At 44.3% G+C, this 24,500-nt stretch overlaps 1 protein-coding gene across 1 annotated transcript; it reads right to left on the reverse strand.

The window, feature by feature from the left end:
- Positions 1 to 6,086: 6,086 nt before the first annotated feature.
- On the reverse strand, positions 6,087 to 15,789 carry HTR1E (5-hydroxytryptamine receptor 1E). The gene is made up of 2 exons (XM_074988857.1): positions 15,743 to 15,789; positions 6,087 to 7,367 (listed from the first exon to the last, which is right to left on the reverse strand). Exon 2 carries the CDS (start codon positions 7,179 to 7,181, stop codon positions 6,087 to 6,089), a length of 1,095 nt encoding a protein of 364 aa, XP_074844958.1. The 5' UTR covers positions 7,182 to 7,367; positions 15,743 to 15,789.
- Positions 15,790 to 24,500: the final 8,711 nt, after the last annotated feature.

A 24,500-nucleotide genomic window follows, 5' to 3' on the forward strand; every position in this document is an offset into this window, starting at 1 on the left:
TGGAGGAGGCCGGAGGTCTCAGATTTTTGAGGAGCTTATGGTGTTGCTCTTGCACCTTTGCTGTCTGGAAGCCTTGCGTGAAGGCCACCCTCGTAAAACAGCTCTTGGAACTGTTTGAGATCGTCCGGAGGATGGACGCCCCCCGGGGCCGTAGCCTCATCCGGGGAGGAAAGCGAGGAACCGCTGGGGTACGTCTTTCTGGACCCTTCCGGTTCCTGCTGATGATGGTACACCCTCTCACTAGAGGTGTGCGAGGAAAAATCTCGGGGTTCCATAACCAGTCCCCCCTGAGATGCTTAAGTCTCTGTCCCCGGTCACAATTGCCCTTGGGGGTACGAGATCGTTCGTAGGGATCTTTCCCTAGTAGATTGCCGATGGTGTCTATGCCCTGCGTGGTAGGGGCGACCACGGCAGTATAAGCACTGGTCTTGGGAAGGTGACCTAGACCACTCCCTTGGTGCATACCCTTTGCGTCTGGGGGAGGGAGACCGTCGAGACCCTGGAGAGAGCGACTTTGCCTAATAGTCCAGCGGTTCAAATCCCAGGAAGGGTGGAGGTGGTCCCAGCCAGGGTGAGGCTGGTTGCAGAAATGGAGAAGGGGGCTCCGGGTAGGCCAAGGAGGGGGGGGACCCCTGCCTTCTAGTTGGAGTCTGCAACATAGCGGAGGGCTGTGAGAAAGCAACTACACAGCCCTGTGCGGAGAGGGGCTGCAATGCCTCCTCTTGTGTGCAGTCTTCCCCCTCCCTTGAGGAGGTAACTCCGCCCCTGACATACAGGGGATCCCGGCCACGTCCGCACCGAGCTCGGCACACTCGAAGTCGGTGCCGCATGTGCGGTGTCCTTCGGTGCCGGCAGGCTGCGTGCCTGCGCGCTCTGCACCGCCGGTTTTCCGGGGGTAGGTGGTACCGGCGCTTGTTTAGCCGCCGCCCTGCCTGCGGTGCGGGGCGGCTGGCTGATTATCGAAGGGTGAGCCGCTTGCACGTGGCTCTCCGTGCCGCCTCCGATCAGCTGTTGCTGCGGCTGGGGGCTGCTCGCTCCTCCCGTCCCGCTCGTTGTTGCTGCCGGCAGGGATCGGGCTGGGGGGCATACAGGGCATTCCGGCGTCCGCACCGAGCTCGGCACGCTCAAGGGCGGTGCCGCACGTGCGGTGTCCTCCAGTGCCGGCAGGCTACGTGCCTGCGCGCTCTGCACCGCCGGTTCCCCAGGGGTCGGTGCCGCTGCCGCTGCCTGCGGTGCCGCTGGTACCAGCGCTTGTTTAGCCGCCGCCCTGCCTGCGGTGCGGGGCGGCTGGCTGATTATCGGAGGCTGAGCTGCTTCCACGTGGCTCTCCGTGCCGCCGCCGATCAGCTGTTGCTGCGGCTGGGGGCTGCTCGCTCCTCCCGTCCCGCTCGCTGTTGCTGCCGGCAGGGATCGGGCTGGGGAGCATACAGGGGATTCCGGCCCCGTCTGCACCGAGCTCGGCACGCTCGAGGGCGATGCCGCATGTGCGGTGTCCTCCGGTGCCGGCAGGCTGCGTGCCTGCGCGCTCTGCACCGCCGGTTCCCCGGGGGTCGGTGCCGCTGCCTGCGGTGCCGCCAGTACCGGCGTTTGCTTAGCCGCCGCCCTGCCTGCGGTGCGGGGCGGCTGGCTGAGTATTGGAGGCTGAGCCGCTTCCACGTGGCTCTCCGTGCCGCCGCCGATCAGCTGTTGCTGCGGCTGGGGGCTGCTTGCTCCTCCCGTCCCGCTCGCTGTTGCTGCCGGCAGGGATCGGGCTGGAGATACTTTCCTCCGTTTCTGCGCTGATGGGCTGAGGGAGGCAGCTTTCCTTTTAAGGGCCCCGGAGGGTCCCTCCTGCTGCGGCCGCTCCGGCACTTCTGGCTGGAGGGCCTTGTCAAGAAGCAGCATTTTTTTTTTTTTTTTTTTTTAAAAGCCTGAAGAGGACATTGTTGGTGAGTCTTTGTGTTTTTAAGTGGGTACTTAGCACCTTCTTTGTGCCGTTTTCCCCGTCCGATGGTCTGCCTTAGCCGGAGGGCTGATAGCCCTAGCTCCTGGCCTCCGGCGCTTGTTACTGGGACTGGCTGAGCTGTCCCTCTCCTAGCTTGTTCGTTGTTGTTTTTTTTTTTTTTTTTTTTTACAAAATAACAAACGGCTAGCTTATAGTAGCCTAAGTGCCTGAAAAAACTTTAAGAAAAAACAGATAAAGCCGTTGAATACACTACTTGGCCTTAGCCTAGTTGGATTCCGTCTGCAGCCGACGGCGGTTAAGAGGAACTGGCGGGGACCGGATCGCGCACATGGCCGGGAGCGCGCGGGGGAGCGGCGCGCACCGGCGCATGCGCGGTCCGGCAGAAACTGCTTGGAAGATCCGATCTGCGGCGCCGGGCGAGCCCGACACCTAATGTGGAGCACCCACGGGGACACTCGAAGAAGAACCCTGTCTTAGCATGGTCCAGACAGGGGCCTAACACTGAGAGATTGTTTATGTTAAGGATTATAATGCCTACATGTCTACTTTGTGTTCATCATTGTTTTTTTGGTATCTCTGACCAGGCCTGAATGATTTATATTGTCAACAATGGAAAAGAGTGGGGGCTTTGGGAAGGCACTGGGAAAAAAAATCAGGTATTGCTTGGCCCATGTTAAATTTAGGTCAGCAGAGAAACATCCAGGAGGAAATATGAGAGAGATGGGCTGAGAAATGGCACTTGTTAGAAACATCTGGGAGTGGAAAGGCAGCTTTGTGATTGGTGGGTACAAAGGTGGTGGTTGAAGCTATATAGGCAGAGATCACCAAAAGAAAAGTGTAGGCAGTGAAGAAGAAGATCTTTGTGGTCCTCAGAGAGTCAGAAAGACAAATGGGAGAGATTCTAACAAAACAGGTGCAGAAAGAATCACACGAGAGGAAGAGAACCAGGCAAGGGCAGTAGAATGAAAACAAAAGGAAATGGTTCCGACAGAAGCTGGATATGATTGACAGCGTGAAAAGCAGTGGGACAATCCAGGAGGATGAACATAGAGTGTGGACTGTCGGATTGGCCAATGAACTGGTCACTAAAGACCTTTATCAGAGCATTTTCAAGGGCATAGAGAGGTTGGAAGCCAGAATGGAACTGGAGAAAGGTACCTGAAGCCATGGTTGCAGAGATCATGAAGCAAAAGCTTCTCAATTCTTCCTCCATCTGATTGTAAATCAACTGACATTAAAACCAGTAAAGTGAAGTTGCCAGACAGTGGGGCTGTCTTAATGAATATTTTTATTTGCCTCAACTAGTTCACATTCAAGTAAAGGGGCTTAGTTTAACTATTGTAAATAAACACTCATTTGAACTGTTTGTCAGCTTTGGTTTGTGTGTGAGAAAATATACAAGAGATGTCTTCATCAATGTGGTGTCTTCATCATTTGTTAGAAAATTTAGTTCTGTGTTTAGCTGATGACTTAATTAGGAGCTCTCTAGTCAGCCGGCAATGAATGTCAAGTCATTATTTAAAAGGAAAATATTTGGATCTGTTTTACTGTTAATTATCACTGAGTATGAAAGTTAAATAAAATCTTAAACCTCACACTAATTGGTAGTTTGAGCGATAGTTGCAGTGATGGATGCAGTGAAGAGAAATTAATATTGTACAATGCTTTAATTTTTCAGCTTTTCTGTCCATTTCTAAAGCCTTCTGCGTACCTACCAGAGCTGCTGTAAAGTGAAATTAGCAAATTTTCTATCCTCTAGCTCTACTTCTGCCTTTAGACTAGTAGCAGTTCAGGCCACCTCATACCTGACATCAAGAAGTTACTGGTGCATAACAAGTAAGGCTTTGCACGTTCTGGAGGTAGCGGTGGTATGTTAGCCTCTTACTCCAACAGCCTGTGTGATGCACTGGTTTCTTCCCTGTTGAAGTGCACCTCAGTGCAATCACGTCTGTTCCCTTTCCCTCTCCTTCTCATGGTGAAAGAGGTGTGCACGTGTGTGTGTCATTTAAAACAGGCTATATTTGCCCCCCATGTTACGGTGTTAGAAAGGTTCCCTCTAGTGGGAAGTTTAACTGGAGGGGCATGACTGTGTAAGCCCCCACAACCCTGGCCTGGGGGCAGGGATGGGGAAGGAAGCTTCAGCCAGCTATTGCAGCTCTTAGCACTAGATGAGGAGGGAGTATGGAAACAATGACCAAGGCACGCGCCTCTGTCAAAGAGGCACCTCTGGAGTCCATATGCATGTAAATCATTCTGCACCCTTCTTTGATGTGTGAGCTCTAGAGACAAACAGTGGACACCATGGCCCCCCTGGCAGAGGGCATATAATTAGCATCCTGGTTCTGCCAGGAGGGAGTCAAGCCCCGGAACAGTAGTCTGACTCCCTACTGCCAGTGACAAGAAGTTTCAAGTTCCCTGCTTCAGCAGCTGGAGGAGAATTTTCAGTCGGAGCATTGTTGGGGCAACCAGTGCCATCCTCAGGGGCACCAATCAGTGTAGCACAAGAAGGGAGTTGCAGCAGAGTTCCAGCAGTCAGAGAGGTCTCAGTGACATTAGTGCCTCACCTTATCAGCCAGGCTGTGCTCACTGCATTTCAGCAATCCCTGGTCCTTTTCTTAATCATAAAACATGGACATGTGAGAGCCTCCCCACTTCATGCGGGAACTCAAATCTTCTCTGCTTATGGGTGCAGAACCTCTTGTCTCTTTTGAGCCCTACATATGAAAAGGAAGCTGGATGTCCAGGCGGGCTAGCTGAGCAGACAAGTGGTAGATACTGTCGTCTGCATCCTAAGGCATTTGCACAGATTACTGGACCTTTTGGTCTACTAGCAATGACCTCTTTGCTCTGGGGTGTGGCACAAAGGTTCTAGCGTTCTTTTCCTGATGGAGGGAATCGGGAAGCCTGTGGCTTTGCAACCATGGCTCCAAGCATTGCCATATACATGTCTCCAGTTCCTCATGATGTCTAAGGTGATTCAGAAAAGGAGAGACGCAGATGTTGCTCTGGTTTCTCCATGTTGGGGGCCAGGGCCCGCATGACTTGGGCTTCTGATAGTAAAACAGATGGCAGTCAGCACCCTCATGCTTTTGCCCACGTGGGCAGAAATGTGCATAATAAGGAGCCATTCTGCAGCTGGATTCCCTAGCTGTGTGAACCTAAATGCTTGACTTCCTCAAGCAGTACCAACTAAAACAAAAACGTATTTTAGATGAGTGTTGTCAGGCTTCTTTTCTGGAAGGATTGAGCCAAGCATTGCTCTGTTATTGGGATCACTGCAGATCAGTGGTTGTGTAAAGAGAGCAGATTGTGTTCTGAGCAGGTTTATTTGGGAATAAATTAAGATGAAAATTGTGGTTATTTCCCTTCTTAATGAATGTCACAGTTTTCACTATGTTACAGGTTTATAGCTCAGTGTGCTTTCATTAATATGATATGACTAGCAGCTGAGTTTATACTGTACCAGTTATGTACATATGTTGCTATAGGTTAGTGGTTCCCAACCTTTTCACTAATGTGGACCCTCCCAATCACCCACCAAACCATTTGTGGACCCCCATCAAAGTCAATCTAGCTGTTATATACACATGATTAAATGAAATAGGAAACCACAACATGGGTTTTCGGACAGCAATTAATAACATTATTGGAGATATCTAATTTAAAAATAACTGATTATAACTTTGCAATTCATTTAAAACTTGTTTTCTTGGATCTTCTTTTAAAATTTGTCCACCCACCCCAGTACCCTCACACACTCCCTGGGGCTCCGCAGACCCCAGGTTGGGAACCACTGATATAGCAGATTACTCTCCATGTCAAAGTGCAAGTTAAATCAGCCATTTGTTTTATAAAGATGTATTTTTAAAATTGTTTCTTAAATAAGATATTTTAAAAATGAATAGCTAACTGGGCTTTTTACTTTATTTTCTCAATAATTCTGTGCCTCAGTATAATAAAATTTATTTGAAACAGTATACCAGAATAACACAAGAGGTAGAAAACACCAAAACAGGTTATAGGCCAAAGAGAAGTCAAGCATAAAGACAAACACAAAAATCCCTTTTACCAAGCAAAAGGTTGCTAAACTCAGCTCCTTTCACTCATTCTTAAGGCCAGGGAGTCACGCCTTTTCAGTGCTTTAAGCATTTTCCCAACACCTAATTAACTTTTTAAAGGCCAGCTTAAAATCTTCATTAAAACTAGTGTACAGCAGAGGGTTGATAAGGGAATTGATGTAACCAAGCCATGTCAAAAAGTCAGCGACTTCTACAGATACAGTGTAAACGCTCAGGCCCACAATAAGCTCCTTAATGAAAAATGGCAACCATGACAAAATGAAAGCCCCTAAGATCAGTCCCAGGATGCGAGCAGCCTTTCGTTCCCGTGTACTGGAAATCTGTTGACGGTCACCAGCCAGGTCCAGGTCATTATCAAAAGGAGAAATTCTCACTGACGCATTTATTTTCTCAAATTCCGTGGTGGGGTCAGAGGTGGAGAAGTCTGAGACGCAGAATGTTTGCGTGAGCTTACAGCTGGCAAACGAATTTTGGCTGTCAGTGCTCCGGTTGCTTAGGTGGCGGCTTGACCCGCGTTTTTGGTATAGGCTCTTGGCAGCGTGGTAAATTCTGTAATAGAGGATCAGTATTAATGTCAGGGGGATGTAAAATGCCCCCAACGTGGAGTAAATAGTGTAGATCACATGATCGTGTTGAATACGACACTCGCTGGGAATACTGATACTGTGATGATTTCTCCAAAACAAAGGTGGCATTGAAATGAAAATGGATATAGTCCATACAGTGACTATCATAAGCCCAGCCCTTTTTGCTGTTCTTTTCCTGGCATATTCGATAGCATCCGTGATCGCCCAGTATCTATCCAGTGCAATGACACAAAGATGAAGAATTGAACATGTGCAACAGGTCATGTCAACGCTAAGCCATATCTCACAGATGAAGTATCCCAAAGCCCATGTATCCATCACTATGTATGTAACACTCAAGGGCATGACTAAAATAGCAACCAGCAGATCCGTCACAGCTAGTGAACATATTAAGTAATTGGCCGGCTGATGTAGTTTCTTGGTGATGCCAATTGCGGTAATTACACCAGAGTTTAGCAGCATAGTCAAGGTGGTGATTATGGCCAAGGTCAGGGTAATAAGCATCTTTTGGGTGACTGTTTTCGGTTTGACAGCCACATTGGCTTCTGTAGTGCAGTTTGTGAAATTCATCTCCCCCTTGCCCCAGGGTACACAAAGAAAGAGGTGGCCACTTATAGATGTTAACTGTTCCCGTTTAAAATTTCTCCATTTCAGAAAAGCGTATAGATGCTTCAGAGATGAACTTCCTTATGTGCCATTTTCAACAGATTAGCTCAGAACATCCAATTTTCCTTCTGCTCAGAGAGCCCAGTTTTCCTAGAAAATAAAAATTATATCAGTTAATCAATATAGGAAAATCACACACTTTCCTTTCCCTAAAAATCCTAGTCTTTTAATACTACTGCCTCAAACAAGAATGTTGGTAACGTCCTTTTTTGAAACCCCGTTCTTTCTGCTCTTCTCTTTTCCTGTTTCTGCTTAGTTCCAACAAACACTTTTGGGCTGGTGTGAACTACTCTATTCCCATGGACTTTAGTAGATCTATGCTAATTTATACCCTCTGAAGATCCATTTTGTTCCCCTCTCCTTGAAAATCAAATCTGAAAACATTATTATGAGTAGAGAAAATCTACCGTTACTTTAATTGCTGTCTTAAAATACATTACTTCTGCACATCTTGTTTAAAAAGAAAGCCCATTTCAGCTAATGCTTGCTTGATTTTCTGGAGTTCAAGTCATTTTTCATTTTCTAGTACCTGTCTTCAATATCGTCTTCAAAATAGCACAGTTTTAAAAAAATAACCAGATTATTTTATAATAAGCAGCCTTCAAACAAATGTTTAAAGTTTCATAACAAATATCCAGCATTCCACAGTACTTTAGTCTTGCTAAGAGGCTATGCAGATATGTGTGATTATTGCTGACATTTGGCATATCCTACTATGCATGCCTTTGGGGGAGAGAAAGAAAAAAACCGCACGCCTTTGCTTTGAGGTTCACATCAAATTGTTCACACTGTCACAGAGGCCAGTGAGAGGACAAGTACCAAAAATTTCAAAAGGCACTATTGTGAAACAAAATTCTATGATTTTATTTTGAAAAAGGACACCGAGTAGAATTTTCACTCTGTTTTTATCAGTGTATCTTTCATCATCACTCACTTTTTCCATCCGTGGACTGAATAAATTTTGTTGTATGCACGGAGGCATGTGCAGATGTACACCACCAACAGAGCCACATGCTGTCATCTGTGGGCATTCTTCCAGTCAGCTGGGTGGTAACTGAATCTCTCTTGGGTGGTCGCCCAAGTACTCAGCTTACAGGGAACCTTACCTGGTATGCCTTGGACATCCCAAGCTGACTTGGGTTGGCGAGAATTTTGGGCATTCGTGATGTGCAGGACTGAGCTTGCTATTAGCAACAGCTGCAGTAGGCAGCTCCAGATTTCCATGAAGGTTTTAAAAAGTAACTTTGCTGCAGTTATAATGTAGTTGAATATAGAGGACATGGTAAATTTGAGGCCTGTGCCATTCAAGTAAATGGAAAGACTCCCATTGACCTCAGTGGAGCAGGATCAGACCTGAAGGATGACAGATAGCTCTGTAATATCAGGGGCTGTACATAAACAGCTAGGAAGAGATTTAAATGCTTGATCCAAACAAAAGCAAGAACATCCTCCCAAAAGTTAAGCTCTCTCCTCTACTATAAACTACCTGTGGATAATAAGTTGGTTTTGTTCATTAAAAACAAGTAGAACAAGCGTGAGAGAAGCTCACACATGCATCAGATTCAGAGTGTGGCTATTTTAAAATGACTGTTAGCTGGGATGACCCAAAAGACAAGTTTTTGGAAATAACTGATTGTGCTAGTTTGGGGCAGAATTTGACTGCCCTCTTTGGCTATGTTTACACTTCAGGTGCTATTGTGGGATACAAAGGTTTCCCGAAATAGCAATGCCACAGCTTTTCACAGAGCCCAAAACAGCACTGCGATTTCGGGCACACTATTCCAGTTCTGCTACTCTTCGCCATAGAAGTGGTAAGAGAATGTCCAAAATAGCCCCTTAGTCTGAACTTTGGTGCCATTTGGATGGTACCAAATTGGGAATAAGGGATTTGGAAATAATTTATGCAATTTGCATAGTGCAAATTGTATAATTTTGGAAAAAAGCCTGCAGTGTAAACATAGCCTTTCTGTGCCAGAGAGGGATAATGCAGCGTCTTCACTCATCCCATTGCCTCTGCTTCACAGAGGCCAGACACAACTGGAATGCCTATGCTCTTCTGAGTACAAATACCTTCTGAGTATTCCCTAGGCACAAGTCATGCCCATGGGAGTGGGACACAACTGAATTCCACATCAGCTGTGGAGGCAGTTGTAGAAGCAAGCACATGGTGTACCTTGGAGCAATGAATGCAGTCCCCTGCTGTTATCCCAAGTGTCCTGGGAACTCCAGGATTCAGTGCAACTCCCTGAGGCACAATGGCCCCTGAAGCATCTCCTGGGAGCAGTGCAACTCTGAATACGCCCAACATGGCCTCTGCCTGACACTGTGTGTCTGAGCGGTTTTAAGGGACATAAGTGATTAGTGCAGTTATTCTTAAATGGCTTTTCATTCTGATTTATTTTTAGGGAACCGAGTCCTTGAGATCCCCCTCTTTGCAATTACAACTAAAAATGTCATAGAGCAGTTCTGTAACTAACGGCTGGGGAAAGGCCAACAGCTATGAAGGAGCATGTGGTTCAGACAGAGACATCTCTTAAAGGAGGATTTATTAATGGAGATTGTCTATGTCCTAATAAGGAAGAGGGCTTGGAAGATGATGAAATGAGCATAGGAATGGATGAGAAACAATCAGATGAAAATCAGTTCCATATATCATGTAATTGTAGACAGCTAAAAAGTGACAAATTTTTAAAGTGCTTATAGACAAATGCAAGAAGTTTAAATAATGAGATGGGTGAATTAGAGTGCCTCATATTAAATGAGAATAGTGATATTAGAGGCATCACAGGAATTTGGTGGAATGGGGATAACTGATGGAACACGATAATAACAGGGTACAAAATTAATCAGAAGGACAAGAACAGGTCATGCCGTTGGTAGTGATGGGGGGTGGCATTACACGTGAAAGTAAGTGTGGAAATCAAATGAATTAGAAGTCTTAAATGAACCAACCTATAGAATTAATCTCTATGGATAGTAATTCTGTGTTCTAATAATAAGAATATAGCAATAGGGATATATTACCGAACACCTGACCACGATGATGATAGTGACGGTGAAATGCTCAGGGAGATTAGAGAGTCTATGAAAATAAAAACACCTCAGTGATAATAGTGGATTTCAACTATCCTCATATTGACTGCATACATGTAACCTCAGGACAGGATGCAGAAATAGTTTCCTTGACACCTTAAATGACTGCTTCTTGGAGCAGCTGGCCCTGGAGCAGTTGGCCCTGGAAGAGGAGAGGCAAGAGGAGAGGCAATCCTTGATTTAGTCCTAGGAGTATCTGGACCAAAGGGCGAATATAGCTTCACCACTTGGTAAGTGTCAATAATATAATTAAATGTAATGTCCCTGGGATGGGAAAAGCACCACAGTATCTCAACACTGTAGTATTTAATTTGAGAAAAGGGGACTACGCAATAGTAAGGTAGTAACTTAAACAGAAATTAAACCGTACAATACCAAAACTAAAATCCTTACAAGCTGTATGGAAACTTTGTAAAGACACCATAAAAGAGGCTCAGCTTAAATGTATACCCCAAATTAAAGACATAGTAAGAGCACCAAAAAAGTGCCACTATGGTAATACAACAAGGGAAGCTATGAGAGAAAAAACGCATCCTTCAAAAAGTGGAAGTTAAACCCCAGTGAGAAAATTAGAAAGGAGCATCCTTTTTTTGCAAATGAAGTGTAAAAATGTAACTGTAGTTTGTATTCTGTCATTTAAATCAGCCTCTCTAACAAATGAATGTAGCCAACTAATGTGACACCAATTTTTAGAAAGGCTCCAAAGGTGATCCTGGCAATTATAGGCTGGTAAGTCTAAGTTCGGTATTGGGGAAAGTGGTAGAAACTATATTAAAGAACAGAACTGTCAGACATATAGATGAAAATAATTTGTTGGGGAAGAGTCAACATGGCTTTCGTACAAGGCAATCATACCTCACAAATCTGCTAGAATTCTTTGAGGGGATCAAGAAGCATGTGGACAAGGGGAGTAGATATATCCAGTCTATACATAGTGTACCTAGATTTTCAGAAAGCCTTTGACAAGGTTCTACCTCATGGCCCATTCCTTGTTGTGGTGAGGTGGATTGTGTGTCTCAGGGACCTGGAGGGCTATGCCAGAGGGAGCTACGGCTCCTGGAAGGGTTACCCAAACTAGACAGGTCAAAGGGTGGAGACCAGACAAATTTGGATCACCTCTCCCTGAGGTAAAAGGGGTTGGTTTAGGGTTAACAACCCTATTCTTAAAAAAAACAAAAGTTACAGAAACATCTACAAAGAAACCTACAACTACACAAGTCTTGGGAGGAGTTGACAATCCGCTCAGATTGAGTATGGAGCATGGCAGGGAAAGCTGAAAGGAAGCTGAAACCTTCGCATGCCAAGTTATTCACAATGGTGTCTTGACAAAATCCTTCAGCATACTGTCAGGAGTGCGACAAGGGTGCCTATTGTCACCTTTCCTGTTCTTGATCACAGTGGACTGGATTATGAACAGGACAACAGACAGCCATCAACGAGGCACTCTGAGGACACTTTTCAAACAGCTAGAGGACATTGATTTTGCTGATGATGTTGCTCTCCTCTCACACCAACATGAAAGCATGAAAGAAAAGGTCGCAACACTACACAAAACTGCCTCAAAGACTGGACTGAGCATTACAAAGGAAAGACCAAGACAATGAAGATCAACCAGCCCAGCACCACCACCATCACACTGGGAGGGGATGACCTGCAAGATGTGGAGCAGCTCTCCTACTCAGGGTGTATTATGGACACTGATGGAGTAAGAGATAAGGATATCAATGCCACGATCTGAAAAGCAACATCTGCATTCAAGACTCCCTGTCCCACAAGGAGTTCACAATATCTGCAAAGACGAAACTGGATCTTCAACACAAAAGTGAAAAGTGGGCTTTTGTAGGGACTTGAGGCCTGGCATACTAAAAAGTCTTCAAATCACAAGCTACAGACATTCATAATCAGTTGCCTCAGGTACATCCCTCCCATCAAATGGCAAGACTTTGTCACAAATGAGCTTTGGAACAGTGCAGGACAAGAGCCAATTGACATTGAAATAAAGAGAAGAAAGCAGGGATGGCTAGGCCACACTCTCAGAAAACCATCATCCACCATAGTCCATCAAGCTCTCACATGGAACCCGCAAGGAAAACACAAAAGAGGAAGACCTTGGACAACATAGAGAAGGTCTACTGAGATTGAAGGACAACAACTGGGGTACTCCTGGATCCAGCTAGAAGTTTTGACCCAAGACAGAGTGAAGTGAAGGAAACTTGTAGATGACCTATGATCCACGTGGAGAACAAGGGCTAAGTAGTAAGTAGTCTGACAATGTTTCTCAAAAAAAGCGCTTAAGCAAAGTAACCTGTCATGAGATAAGAGGGAAGGGCCTCTCATGAACTGGTAATTTGTTAAAACAGAAAATATAGGATAGGAATAAATGTCAGTTTTCAGAATGGAGTGGTGTCTTCCAGGGGTCTGTATTGGCCTGGCCTGCCAACAAGGGGAGAAAAGGGATAGTTGCCCCAGGGCCCGGTGATTTAAAAGAGCCTGCGGCTCCAAGCTGCCACTACCACAGGAGACCTATGCCGGAATGCCATGTGGCAAGCTCCCAGCAGCTCTCAGGGTTGCCTGGGGTAGAGAAGGGGGCTTCATGGTGTGCTCCAGGCAGTGCTGAGGGCTGACTGCTCCAAGACCTGCCCCTTCTTGGATCATGGATCCGGCCCTCTCCCCACCTTGCCCAGGGGCCTGGCAAGTCTCTCTGCCCTCCTGACACTGGGACCAACACACTTCAATATAGTCATAAATGATCTGGAAAAAGGGGTAAACAGGGAAGTGGCATAATTTGCATATGATACACAACTACTGAAGTCCCAAGCACACTGAAGAACCACAAAAAGAATGCCACAAACCTGCGTGGCTGGGCAACAAAATAGTAGATGAAATTCAATGTTGATAAATGAAAGTAATACTGGAAAACAATCCCAAATATACATATAAAATGATGGGGTCTAAATTACTTGTTACTACTCAAGAGAGAGAGATCTTGGAGTCATTGTGGATAGTTCTCCAAAAATATCCACTCAATGTGCAGCAGCAGTCAAAAAAATGAACAGAATGTTGGAAAGGGATGGGTCATAAGACGGAAAAAAAAGATATTATCTCTATGTAAATCTATGTAAATCCATTGTACACCCACACCTTGAATACTCTGTGCATATGTGGTCACCTCATCTCTAAAAAAATGTTTACAGAAGTTAGCAAAGTTTCATAAAAGGGCAACAGAAATGGCTAGGAGAACAGAATGGTTGCAATATGAGGAGATACTAATAAGATTAGGACTTTTCAGCTTGGAAAAGAGGTGACTAAAGGGGGATATGATAGAGGGCTATGCTTGGTGTGGAGAAAGTAAATAAGTGTTATTTGCTCCTTGCTACACAAAAACTAGGGATTGCTGGGGAGCAGGTTTAAAGCAAACAAAATGAAGTTGTTTTGCATGCAACATACAGTCAACTTGTGGAACTCCTTGCCACAAGATGTTGTAAAGGCCATGACTATTGGGTCTGTCTACATAGCAAAACTATTTCAAAATAACTTCTGCTATTTCAAAATAACTTTGTGAGCTAGTTTGGAAATACTGGGCATGTTATTTTGGTAAACCTCATTGAATACGGAATAGCAGCTATTTTGAAATAGATATTTCAAAATTGGGGCTGTATAGACAGGGAATGGGACGATTTTGAAATAAACTATTCTGGAATAGTTTATTTCAAAATCAAGCTGCTGTATAGATATCGTAGTATTTCAGATAAGAGTCCCTGGAAGCAGTGGGGATGGCTAGGCCACGCTCAGAAAACCATCACCCCGCATAGTCCATGAAGCTCTCACATGGAACCTGCAAGGAAAATGCATAAGAGGAAGACCTTGGACAATGTGGAGAAGGTCTACTGAGATTGAAGGACAACAACTGGCATGCTTCCAGGGGCTCTAATACCAAATGGGCTCTATTGTGTGTGGAAACTATTTAGGAATAAGGTTTGCTTGCTTTGGAGCTTCCCTGTAATGCAGATGTTCAGGAACATCTTATTTTGGAACAATAACTCTGGAATAAGCTATTCTGAAATAACTCTGTAGTATAGAGATATCCTTACAGGGCCCAAAAAAGAGCTAGATAAGCTCATGTAAGATAAGTCCATTAGTGGCACATAGATGGATATTAGCCAGAATATTTGCCAGAAGCTAGGAATGGATGATTACTGTTTTGTTCATTCCCTCTGGTGCACCTGGCACTGGTCACGGTTGGAAGACAGGATACTGGGTTAGAGTCTTATCCCATTTGGCCATTCTTATGTTAATAGATGCCTTGAAAAGCATATTCTTTTCTTGCTTAGTATAACATCCTTAAATTAAACTCTCCCAGTTTAATAGGCACAGGAGCAAATGCTCTCATTAGAACACAACATTCCGCTGTCTGCACATCAGCAACTGGCTTGTTTGTATTCTGCTGCTCAAGGGGAATGGATTTTCCCCCTGGAAACCACTGCAGTAATTGACAAGACTGAGCAAAACAAACCACTCCTTCACCCTCACAAACCCCAGACCAAACCAAAACTACCTTTCTTTGTAAAGCATAAATGTGCAGGTACTTTAGACCAAGCAGGCTGAGAGGTCAGTTTAAGGCCAACTGCATTCTGATCCTTTACGTTAAAATCCATAGATATGAAAGCTGTTCCCAATTCCTGCACTCAGTGATTGGAATGGACTTTGAGCATGAGGGATAATGGAAATAAACATTAAACACAAGTAGCTATGTTCATAGAACAGGATTAAGGTTGTAAAGTCAATGTCACTAGTTAGGAAATGCCAGAATGAATTTGGACTGTGCAATCTTAATGCATTGCCCTTTTGAGTATGTACTACACTATGGCCTTGAATTATATGGTCCCACGCTAAATTATCCATAGGACCGCTGTTTCATTCACTGTGTATAGAATGCACAATTCTGACTTTATGATAAGCTAGTCAATAGTTCAGATTTTATTCTGAGGGTTCAATATGTAGCCCCAGGCTTTTTTTATTGCACAGTATTAAAACTCAGCTCTGGAGACAGAATTATTAATTGCCTATTACTCTAGTATCTGAATGCTTCATAAACATAAATTTATTTTCACAATGGGCCAGGGTGGTATTACCCCCATTGTGCAGATGGGAAGCAGAGACAGACAAAGTTCAAAAGTTTCCACTAATTTTGGATGTCCAATTTGAGACACCAGGAACCTGATTTTTTTTAGCATTCAACAAGACTTCATATATTCAGGCACTGCTTCTACTGACTTCACTAACATCCAAGAGTGTTCAGCTCTTCTGCAAATCAAACCCTAGGGTCTTATGTAAGGCATGCAGAAAATGAGGAACACAAAATTAGTGATCACCTGTCAAAAGTTTGGCCGCCATGACATTACTTTGCATCATACAGAGCAAGAGAATCAGTTCAGCAGGCTGGGATGCAACAACTGTTAAGTTTGCCCTTTCTTCTTCTGCAACCCCCTGTCTCCTTAATATGCACCTTCCCACATCTGCAACCAATGGTCAAGATGCTCTATGACCGACAGCCTCATTTACTACACAACTCCGATTCCTCTCCAAAGTAGGCCCATCCTGTGCACGAAATGAGACTGGGTTCCTATGGAAAAACCAACATGTAATTATGTAATTAGAGACCGTCATGATGCCTAGGCACAGGTGGGCCACAGTAAGGTTGTACATTTCTGGTATTTCCTAACTTTTGAGTGTTTGACTTTCAAAGTGAATATTGTTGTTTTAACATAGGGTTTTGTGTGTAATTTCCTAAATTTTAGAAAAGCAAACTGATAAAACAGAAAATCCATCATGGAGCTTTGTACTGAAATCCCCAGGGAGCATCTGCAGGTTGGGAGCTTTAAGCCACCACATGGACCTCTGCTGCCTGAGCTAATGGAATAACTGAAAGCAATAGAAGGTTGTCTTTCTCGATATGGACCAGCCCTTGTGAAGACTGAGACCAACACTTTGCCAGTGGGTTTCACTCACGTTTGCTGAACACAGAGGAATGGTGAGAAAAACCCTTGGGTTCCACTGCAGGCTCTACAGGGGAATATTTTTCTAGAGGACTGTAGCAAAGTTGCTGCTCCAACACCTCCCTCCCAGTCCGGCCAGTTATGGTGCTGCAGCAACTTTTGCCTTGGTTTTCCTTCCTGTCGTTTGGCCTTATCTGGCCATAAGGATGTCTTGGCCCTCCAGCTAGACCATTTTGAGGCTTATAATACCTAAAGTCCCACAGCAATGTCATCACAAGCAAAGCTTGGCTCCCAGGGCTCCGCTGGCAATCACAAAATCCCAGGCATGTCTCTGCTGTTCTGTACTGGACTTCTGACTAGCCACAGCCTTCTGTGCCCTTGCTCAGCCCACAGCCCACGGTGCAGCACACTCCTCTCGTCACTCAGGCTTCAGGCAGGTTATGTCTCCTCAGGGCCCCCACCTCCATTCAGGCTTCCAGTTTTACTCTGGACCGGGCTCCTCAGCCTTTCTTCAGGCTGCTTCCCAGACAGATTGAACTTTCTGCCTTCTCAGGCTCTCCTCCCCACAGCTGGGCTCACTGTGCTCTTTATGGAGATAGACCTTGTTTTTCCCCAGCTGGTCTTAATTTTTAATTAGGACTGGCCCACCTTCTGGGGGCAAACAGGCAGGTTAATGGGTCTCTTAAGACCATACTAACCTTTTCCCAGCATGTGTGGGATGAAAACACCCTCACAAGGACATGGACATTGCTCCCACACCAGTAATATAGACCCCTCCTGCTCCATCCCCTGCAACCTCCCCTGGTCCTCTTCCCTGCCCCAACTTTGTCCCAGTCCCATCATCCTCATCTAGCTCATCCCAGTCTCCACTGCTGAGCCTTCTTATCCCAATCCCAGTCTCCTTGCCCAGCCAGTCCCAGTCTGACACTCCCAGCAAACTCTGTGCCCAAGTTGCCTTGCTCAGCTAATCCCAGTTCTCCTTTCCTGGCTCTTTGTCTAGTCTGCCTCTCCTCTCTCCAACACTGCCTCCCAGTTCCAGGCTCCCCAACCAATCTCAGTCCCCCTTGACCCACTGCTCCTGTCTCCATGCTCCTTGTCTCAATCTCTTCACTAAACCAGCCTCAGTTCTACTCCAGAGCCACAGCTTCTTGTATGTATACCTGCCCCCTCATTCTTATTCCCACCCCTAGTGGTAGCTTGGAATCAGTCAAAGTTTTCTAAAACGCTGTGTTACTTGCTTGGACACATTGGGCCAGAATCTCCCTTGCCCTGCACCTTGGCTTCGTTTACAGCAGTCTGAAGTGCATGTAAATGATTACCATTCTAATTTGTCGGCTTTGTCCATTCACCTTTTCACTGTTGTAAGCAGCTTCACAAGGAGCAGGAAAATGGAGAGTCTAGCCTGCTATCCTCTCTCAGAGTGGTTCATATGCTTAAAGCTATCCAAAGGCGTCATCTTCTCAAATAAGCAAACTTTGTCTTGGGAACTGTCCACAGTGATAATCCAGATTCCATTGATTCTTTTTTCTTTTAAAATTACCTCTAGGTTATAAGTCCACAGTACACAAATAATATATCTCTGTTCCCTTGGCAGTCACAGATCAATTTGAAGTATAAGCACTTCCATTACATGACTTGGTTTGACTGCTTCAGGCTACTGGCCTTCTCATGACTACAATTTTGAATGGGAAGAAAATATGGCTCTTTTACTGAACACGCGATATCTTGTGGAAAATACTACTGAATGCTGCATTTTACAAAGTGCTATACAATGATACCTAAATCTGAGCATTGGAACTGGCATAACTTGGAATTTTCACTTCATGAGAAGTGATACTTTGAATTTTGGTTTCATTCCAAATCAGAATAAAAACCATTAAAAATTTCTCAGTGAACCAGGTATTCAGGGAAATTTTTTGTTTGAGGAAAAAAAAAACATGCTGGTCTTGGTTTGCTTTTTAATTGCCAGTCACACTGCTTAGCTTAACTGAAGGCAGTTGATTTTAAAATGTATTATATTCTAGGGCATTAGTCCTTCTTTATACTCATATGTAGAGTTTCACGGTACAGGAATCATTCTTCCACAGCTTTTTTAAATTGACTGCACAATATAGGACAGTTTCCTCTCCTAGGCTATGTCTAGACTGTAGCCGTAACTTGAAATACTTTATGCAATTTGCACAATGTGAAATCAGCGTAAACTATTTTGAGTTAACTTATTTCGAACTAGGTGCCATCCAAACGGCACCAATGTTCAAAATAAGTGGCTATTTTGAGGTTTCCGCTACCCTTCTCATGACAAAGGGTAGCTGTGCTATTTCAAGCCCAGCAAGTAGCCATGAAGTTGCTATTTTGGGATACATTTGTATCCCAAAATTGCAACAATAGTGTAGACATACCCTTATTGAACAAATAGTACTGGAAGAGCTTTGTGCAGCAGCTAGGCAATGGGGATAGTCAAAGCTATAAAAACAAGCTCAGCTTGTCAACTTGCATCTTATTCCCACCTCCCTTATAGTATGAGATTTTGGGGCCTGCAATATTGTGGAGAAAATGAAGACAAGCGGTGAGAGCACCAGCTGTGGTTTGCATTACTATACTGTAAAAGTGCAGGAGCACAATAAATAGGCTATTTTTATGCTAGATCAATGACATGCATCAGAAATTTCACAAGAGTCTATCTTCATGATATGTCTAGCTCAATTACAGAGACTCAAGGTTACGGCTGCATGAACCTTTTACAATGACGGTTGAAAACGGCTTTTATTTAAGTCAGTGGCAAAACACACTGAGGTTTGCTCAGAGTGGGATGCCGTGCTCCAAAGAGCTCATGTGATGTTAGAATATTCTCTGTATTTGGCACTGGTGAGACTGCTGCTGGATCACTGTGTCCATTTCTAGTGCACACAATTCAAGAAGGATCTAGTTAAATTATAGAGTGTTTGGAAAAGAGCCACAAGTATGATTAAAGGATTAAAAAACATGCCTGGTAGTGATAAACTCAAGAAGGTCAACCTAGAGCTTAATAAAAAGAAGGTGAAAGGGGAGATGTGTTTAGTTTGTAAGTACCAACATGAAGAACATTTAATAATAGACTCTATGGTCTAACAGAGAAAGGTGTAACATGATCCAATGCCTAAAAGTTGAAGATAGACAAATTTAGACTGGAAATAAGATGTACATTTTTAACAGTTTTAATATTTTTAACCCTAACATTTATTCAACATCTTTATTAATAACCTGGATGAGGGACTGGATTGCACCCTCAGCCAGTTTGCAGATGACACAAAACTAGGGGGAGAGGTACATACGTTGGAGAGTAGAGAGAGAATCCAGAGTGACCTGGATAGACTGGAGAACTGGGGCAAAAGAAATCTGATGCGGTTCAACAAGGAGAAGTGTAGAGTCCTGCACCTGGGGTGGAAGAATCCCAAACATTGTTACAGGCTGGGGTCCAACTGGCTCAGCAGCAGTACGATGGAAAGGGATCTAGGGGTTATGGTAGATGAAAGGCTGCATATGAGTAAACAGTGTGCCCTTGTAGCCAAGAAGGCTAACGGCTTACTAGGGTGCATTAGGAGGAGCATTTCGAGCAGATCTAGAGAAGTAGTTATTCCTCTTTATTCGGCACTGGTGAGGCCACATCTGGAATATTGTGTCCAGTTTTGGGCCCCCCAGTATCAAAAGGATGTGGATTTGCGAAGGGCAACAAAAATGATTAACGGGCTGGAACACAAGACCTATGAGGAGAGGCTGAGGGATTTGGGCTTGTTTAGTTTACAGAAGAGAAGACTGAGGGGTGACTTAATAGCAGCCTTCAACTTCCTGAAGGGGAGCTCTAAAGAGGAGGGTGAGAAACTGTTCTCAGTGGTGTCAGATGCCAGAACAAGGAGTAATGGCCTGAAGTTGAAGAGGGAGAGGTGTAGGTTAGATATTAGGAAAAACTACATCAGCAGGAGGGTGGTGAAGCATTGGGATGCATTGCCTAGAGAGGTGGTGGATTCTCCATCCCTTGAGGTTTTTAAGTCCCAGCTTGACAAGGTCCTGGCTGGGATGACTTGGTGGGGGTTGATCCTTGCTTGAAGCAGGGGGCTGGACTAGACGGCCTCCTGAGGTCTCTTCCAGCCCTATGATTCTGTGATTCTGTGAAGAGTGAGAAAGTTTAGCCAGTTGAACAGTTTACCCAGGGTCATGGTGGATTCTCCATCACTAACCATTTTAAAATCACAATGGGATAGTTTTTCTAAAAGAAAAGTCTAATAAATATTTTGGAGAAGTTCTATGGTCTGGGTCATATGGGAGGTGAGACTGGGTTATCACAGTGGTCCCTTCACACCTCAGAATCTCTGAACCTATAATCATGGACTTTTAGAATTCAGGTACACTAACTACCTTGTATTTGTATTGAAATTACTCCAGTATGTCCTTTTTGGCCCTATTATCACAGACAGTTGGGTGACCGATTCCCCCCTGCTTTATGGAAAATTGATTATGAATATAATAACTCAGAGATGCTTTGGACAAAGCACCTCCCATAATATATCCTTTTCAATGGTAAAATCTGCTGAAACTTTATACCCTAGTTTTATGCATGTATCTGTTTTATGTATTTGAAATTATGACTACTGTCTACATAATTGTATTCCAAATGTCTGTGAAGATGTGCACAGCAGGTGCGGCTACCCTATTGTGAGAGGGTGGTTTATCAAGCAAATAACAGTACTTAACTGACAAAGGGTCTTAACAGGTACCAATTCACATCTAAGGAACTTTGATGTGATGGATTAGAGCACCACATAGGCAATGTCTGCACCCTGAACAAGGGCTGAATGGTATGTGGACAGGTGACTTAGTTATGTGACAACCTCCATCTGGGAGTATGTTTTCACACAAAGAGAACAATGGAACTTCCTCCACTGGGTAAGGTATAAAGAGGGACATGAGGGCTCCTCCATATTTCTGATATGAAGCTTTCACCTGATATAAGAACAGCTGTTTAGGGCAAGAACTCATGTGCAACTAGATTCTTAGTGGAATAGAACTAGCTATGTGTTTCCTTTTAATTTGGTAACTCACTTCGATCCATCTGTTTTTACTTATAACTACTAAAAGCCTACTCTTTTTGATTAGTAACACTTTTTTGTCTATGATCAAGCCCAGTGTAAATAACTATTACTTGGAAAGGGCTACCACTCTGCATATTTCCCTTTCCTTGATAATGGGACTTACCTAATGAGCCCTCTCTACGCAAATCTTTTGCAGAGAGACAGATTTACATGGGGTTTTTATCCTTTCTGGAGGTTGATCCCCTGGGTACTGTGCCTTAGAAATGCTTCCACCAGAGCTGTGATGACACAGTGTCTGCATTGCTCTGAAGTGGTAGTAGTAATCCAACTCTGTCCCTTGGCTGGGGGAGAGCAGATGATCTGGCCCATCAGGACAGAGTAGTGGGGATCCCCAGACAGCAAGAAGACAGTTGTCAGTGGCATGATCAGCACATGGGCGAAAATCCTAAGGGGTCTTCTGTGACCACACCCCATCACAAGGAGTGCCTTTCTCTTGGGGGGAGGGATAGCTCAGTGGCTTGAGCATTGGCCTGCTAAACCCAGGGTTGCGCATTGACTCCTTGCAGGGGCCATTTAGGGATCTGGGGCAAAAAAAAAAAAAAAAAAAAAAAAAAAAAAAAAGCAGGGGGGATAGTGCTTGCTCCTGCCACGAGGGTAGGGGACTGGAGCAGATGAGGTCCCTTCCAGTTCTGAGAGATGTGTATCTTCATATTCCTTCACCAAGCACCCCTGGCTTCACTGTGACATGGCATTCCATATGAGAAAAATGTGACTGCCGTTATATCAGAGTCAGCAATGAAACCATTTTTATTTGTAATAGTGTCACTTTTCCCTTTTTGGATATAACGTACAGATAGTCTATCAGGTTGCTGCATCATTTTACCCAGTAGAAAATGTACAGATATTTTCTAATAATCCAACACTCAGCAGGAATCTTTCCATCAATTTCAGTGTGTTTGGATTATGCCCTAGCTGAGTGATACTCAGACTCCAGGCCGTCCTTAGACACACACACCATACATGACTATGTGGGGCAGCTGAGCATTTGGGGCTCCACCAAGACAGCAGTAAAATCAGGTGGGCTCCTGCACACTCATTGAGTGCTGCAGTCTCCTTAGGCCTGGGCTGTAGTTACAGAGCCAAACGCACAGCTGGGGTGCATTCTGCGGCAGGGAGAGGGTACGGCATCTTTGCAGGCAACTATGACTTTCTGCCGTCATGAGGTGGGCCAAGCAGCTTGGTATCCTTCACTGTCTCATCTTCCCCATTTCCCCGACAGCACCTGCTGTCTATGAAGCTTGGTGTGTGTCAGCAACGGGAGGGGAAATCTTCAGGGGACACCAATTTAACAATACTGCATAGGGTCTCATAAATCCTAAGGATGGCCCTCACCAGACACAGGCTCACAAGTGCAAATGGTGCTTAAATGTGTCTCCTGTGGCTCTTTCTACACATGATATTAAAACACAGTGTAATTTCATTTTTAACCATTCCCATTTATTAACTAAGCAGGATGCTTTTATTGTGTTATTAACCAACTGTAGTTGATAAAATAATACTTAGTCAGTCATTTTCTTATGTGATTTTTATATATTTCCCTTGTAATACTGTTTAAATAAGAATATTCATTATTAGTGTAAATGAAACACTGAATTCAGACTCCTATGCTCTTTTCAGTAATGTTGATTGTTAATTTGACTCCTGAACCACTGAGGTCTGAGCACCACTTCACTAGCACATTTTTACACAGGCTTAGCAGACTTTGATTTTTAAAATCATTTGATTAATACTAGTCATGTTTATTTTAAGCACTTTTATTGTTATCTGTTTAAATTTTCAGTATTAGACAAGGGTAAGAGAATCATTATTTAATGACATTAGATTTCAAAATGAAAAAAGTTAAAGCTTTAGAACCATTAAAACCCAAACCGTCAACATCACATGTCAAAATACACAAAGTAAATATCCTTAAATCAAACCCTTATTAGTTCTCAAGCAGAATTTTTCTTACTTTGCCTATAAATAAATTTAAAATTATTTCAATTATTACTGAGAGAAATATTTTTTTGGTTTGTGTGTGTATGGTGAAATCAACATTTGTCAATTTACCAATAAAAAATCTAACCCTTCCAAGCTTTTGTATTTAGTTATAAGAAGCTTTAACCCGTCTAATTTATACAAATGAGCTGTTAAGAATGATAGAACCACAGTTGTGCATGGAATAATAGCATTCTGAAACAGAACTGTAATGACATTATACAGAAGCAAACACTGACTTTAAAAACAAGGCATACACGTAACACTGAGCTTGTACAAAATGATACTCTCCATGTACATCCAAGTAGGATCATTTCCCCAGAGCTGAATTAATGACATTTGCTGATTCTGAGGTAAATATTTATGTGTTTGACATGTTTCTCAGCAGCAGATGAGAAGTAAAGTGGAAGTGCATTCACAAGACAAGGTTTCCACATTAAAAATGTATATGTTGTTGCTATTTTACCCCCAAAGGCTAAAAGCATCTGGGGGATTTGGGATAGTGGACTATGACACATTTATTTTATGGGTTGGTAGTAGGATGATCACCTGTCCTGAATGGAATGGGACAGCCCAAAATGCAGATTTCAAGTCCCAGCCCTAAGCAGAATTACTCTGGACATCATTCGTCTGGATTCCCTGTGGTGCGTTAGCCGCCCCCCATTTCCAACTGCCTCGCCATGAGGCCCTGACAGTGCTCCTCCTCTTTTCCCCAAGGACCCAATCTCTGGCCTGGCCAGAAGCTGGAGCCCAGCCATGGTAAGAGCTGCCAGGAAACCCAGGTCACTCTACAGTGCCAGAGACTCTCCACCTGCCTTAGGTGGCATGCCCAGTGGGGCAGAGACATGGGTTGGGGCCCAGGCTCCCTGGACAGTTCTGGCTTCCAACCTGACCAGGAGATGTGGCTTGGGAGAAGACAAAGGCCTGTCCTACACAAGGGCTGTGTCTCGACTGTGGGGAACTGTTGGCAAAAGATACGCAAATTGCACACCACAATTTGCAAATCTTTTCCCGACAGTTCTATTGGGAGA

Source organism: Carettochelys insculpta, chromosome 3 (assembly GCF_033958435.1).
Source record: "Carettochelys insculpta isolate YL-2023 chromosome 3, ASM3395843v1, whole genome shotgun sequence".
NCBI lineage: Eukaryota > Metazoa > Chordata > Testudines > Carettochelyidae > Carettochelys > Carettochelys insculpta.

Excerpts from the sequence above, each read along its gene's own strand:
- HTR1E (XM_074988857.1), bottom strand. The coding sequence starts at position 7,181 with ATGAATTTCACAAACTGCACTACAGAAGCCAATGTGGCTGTCAAACCG.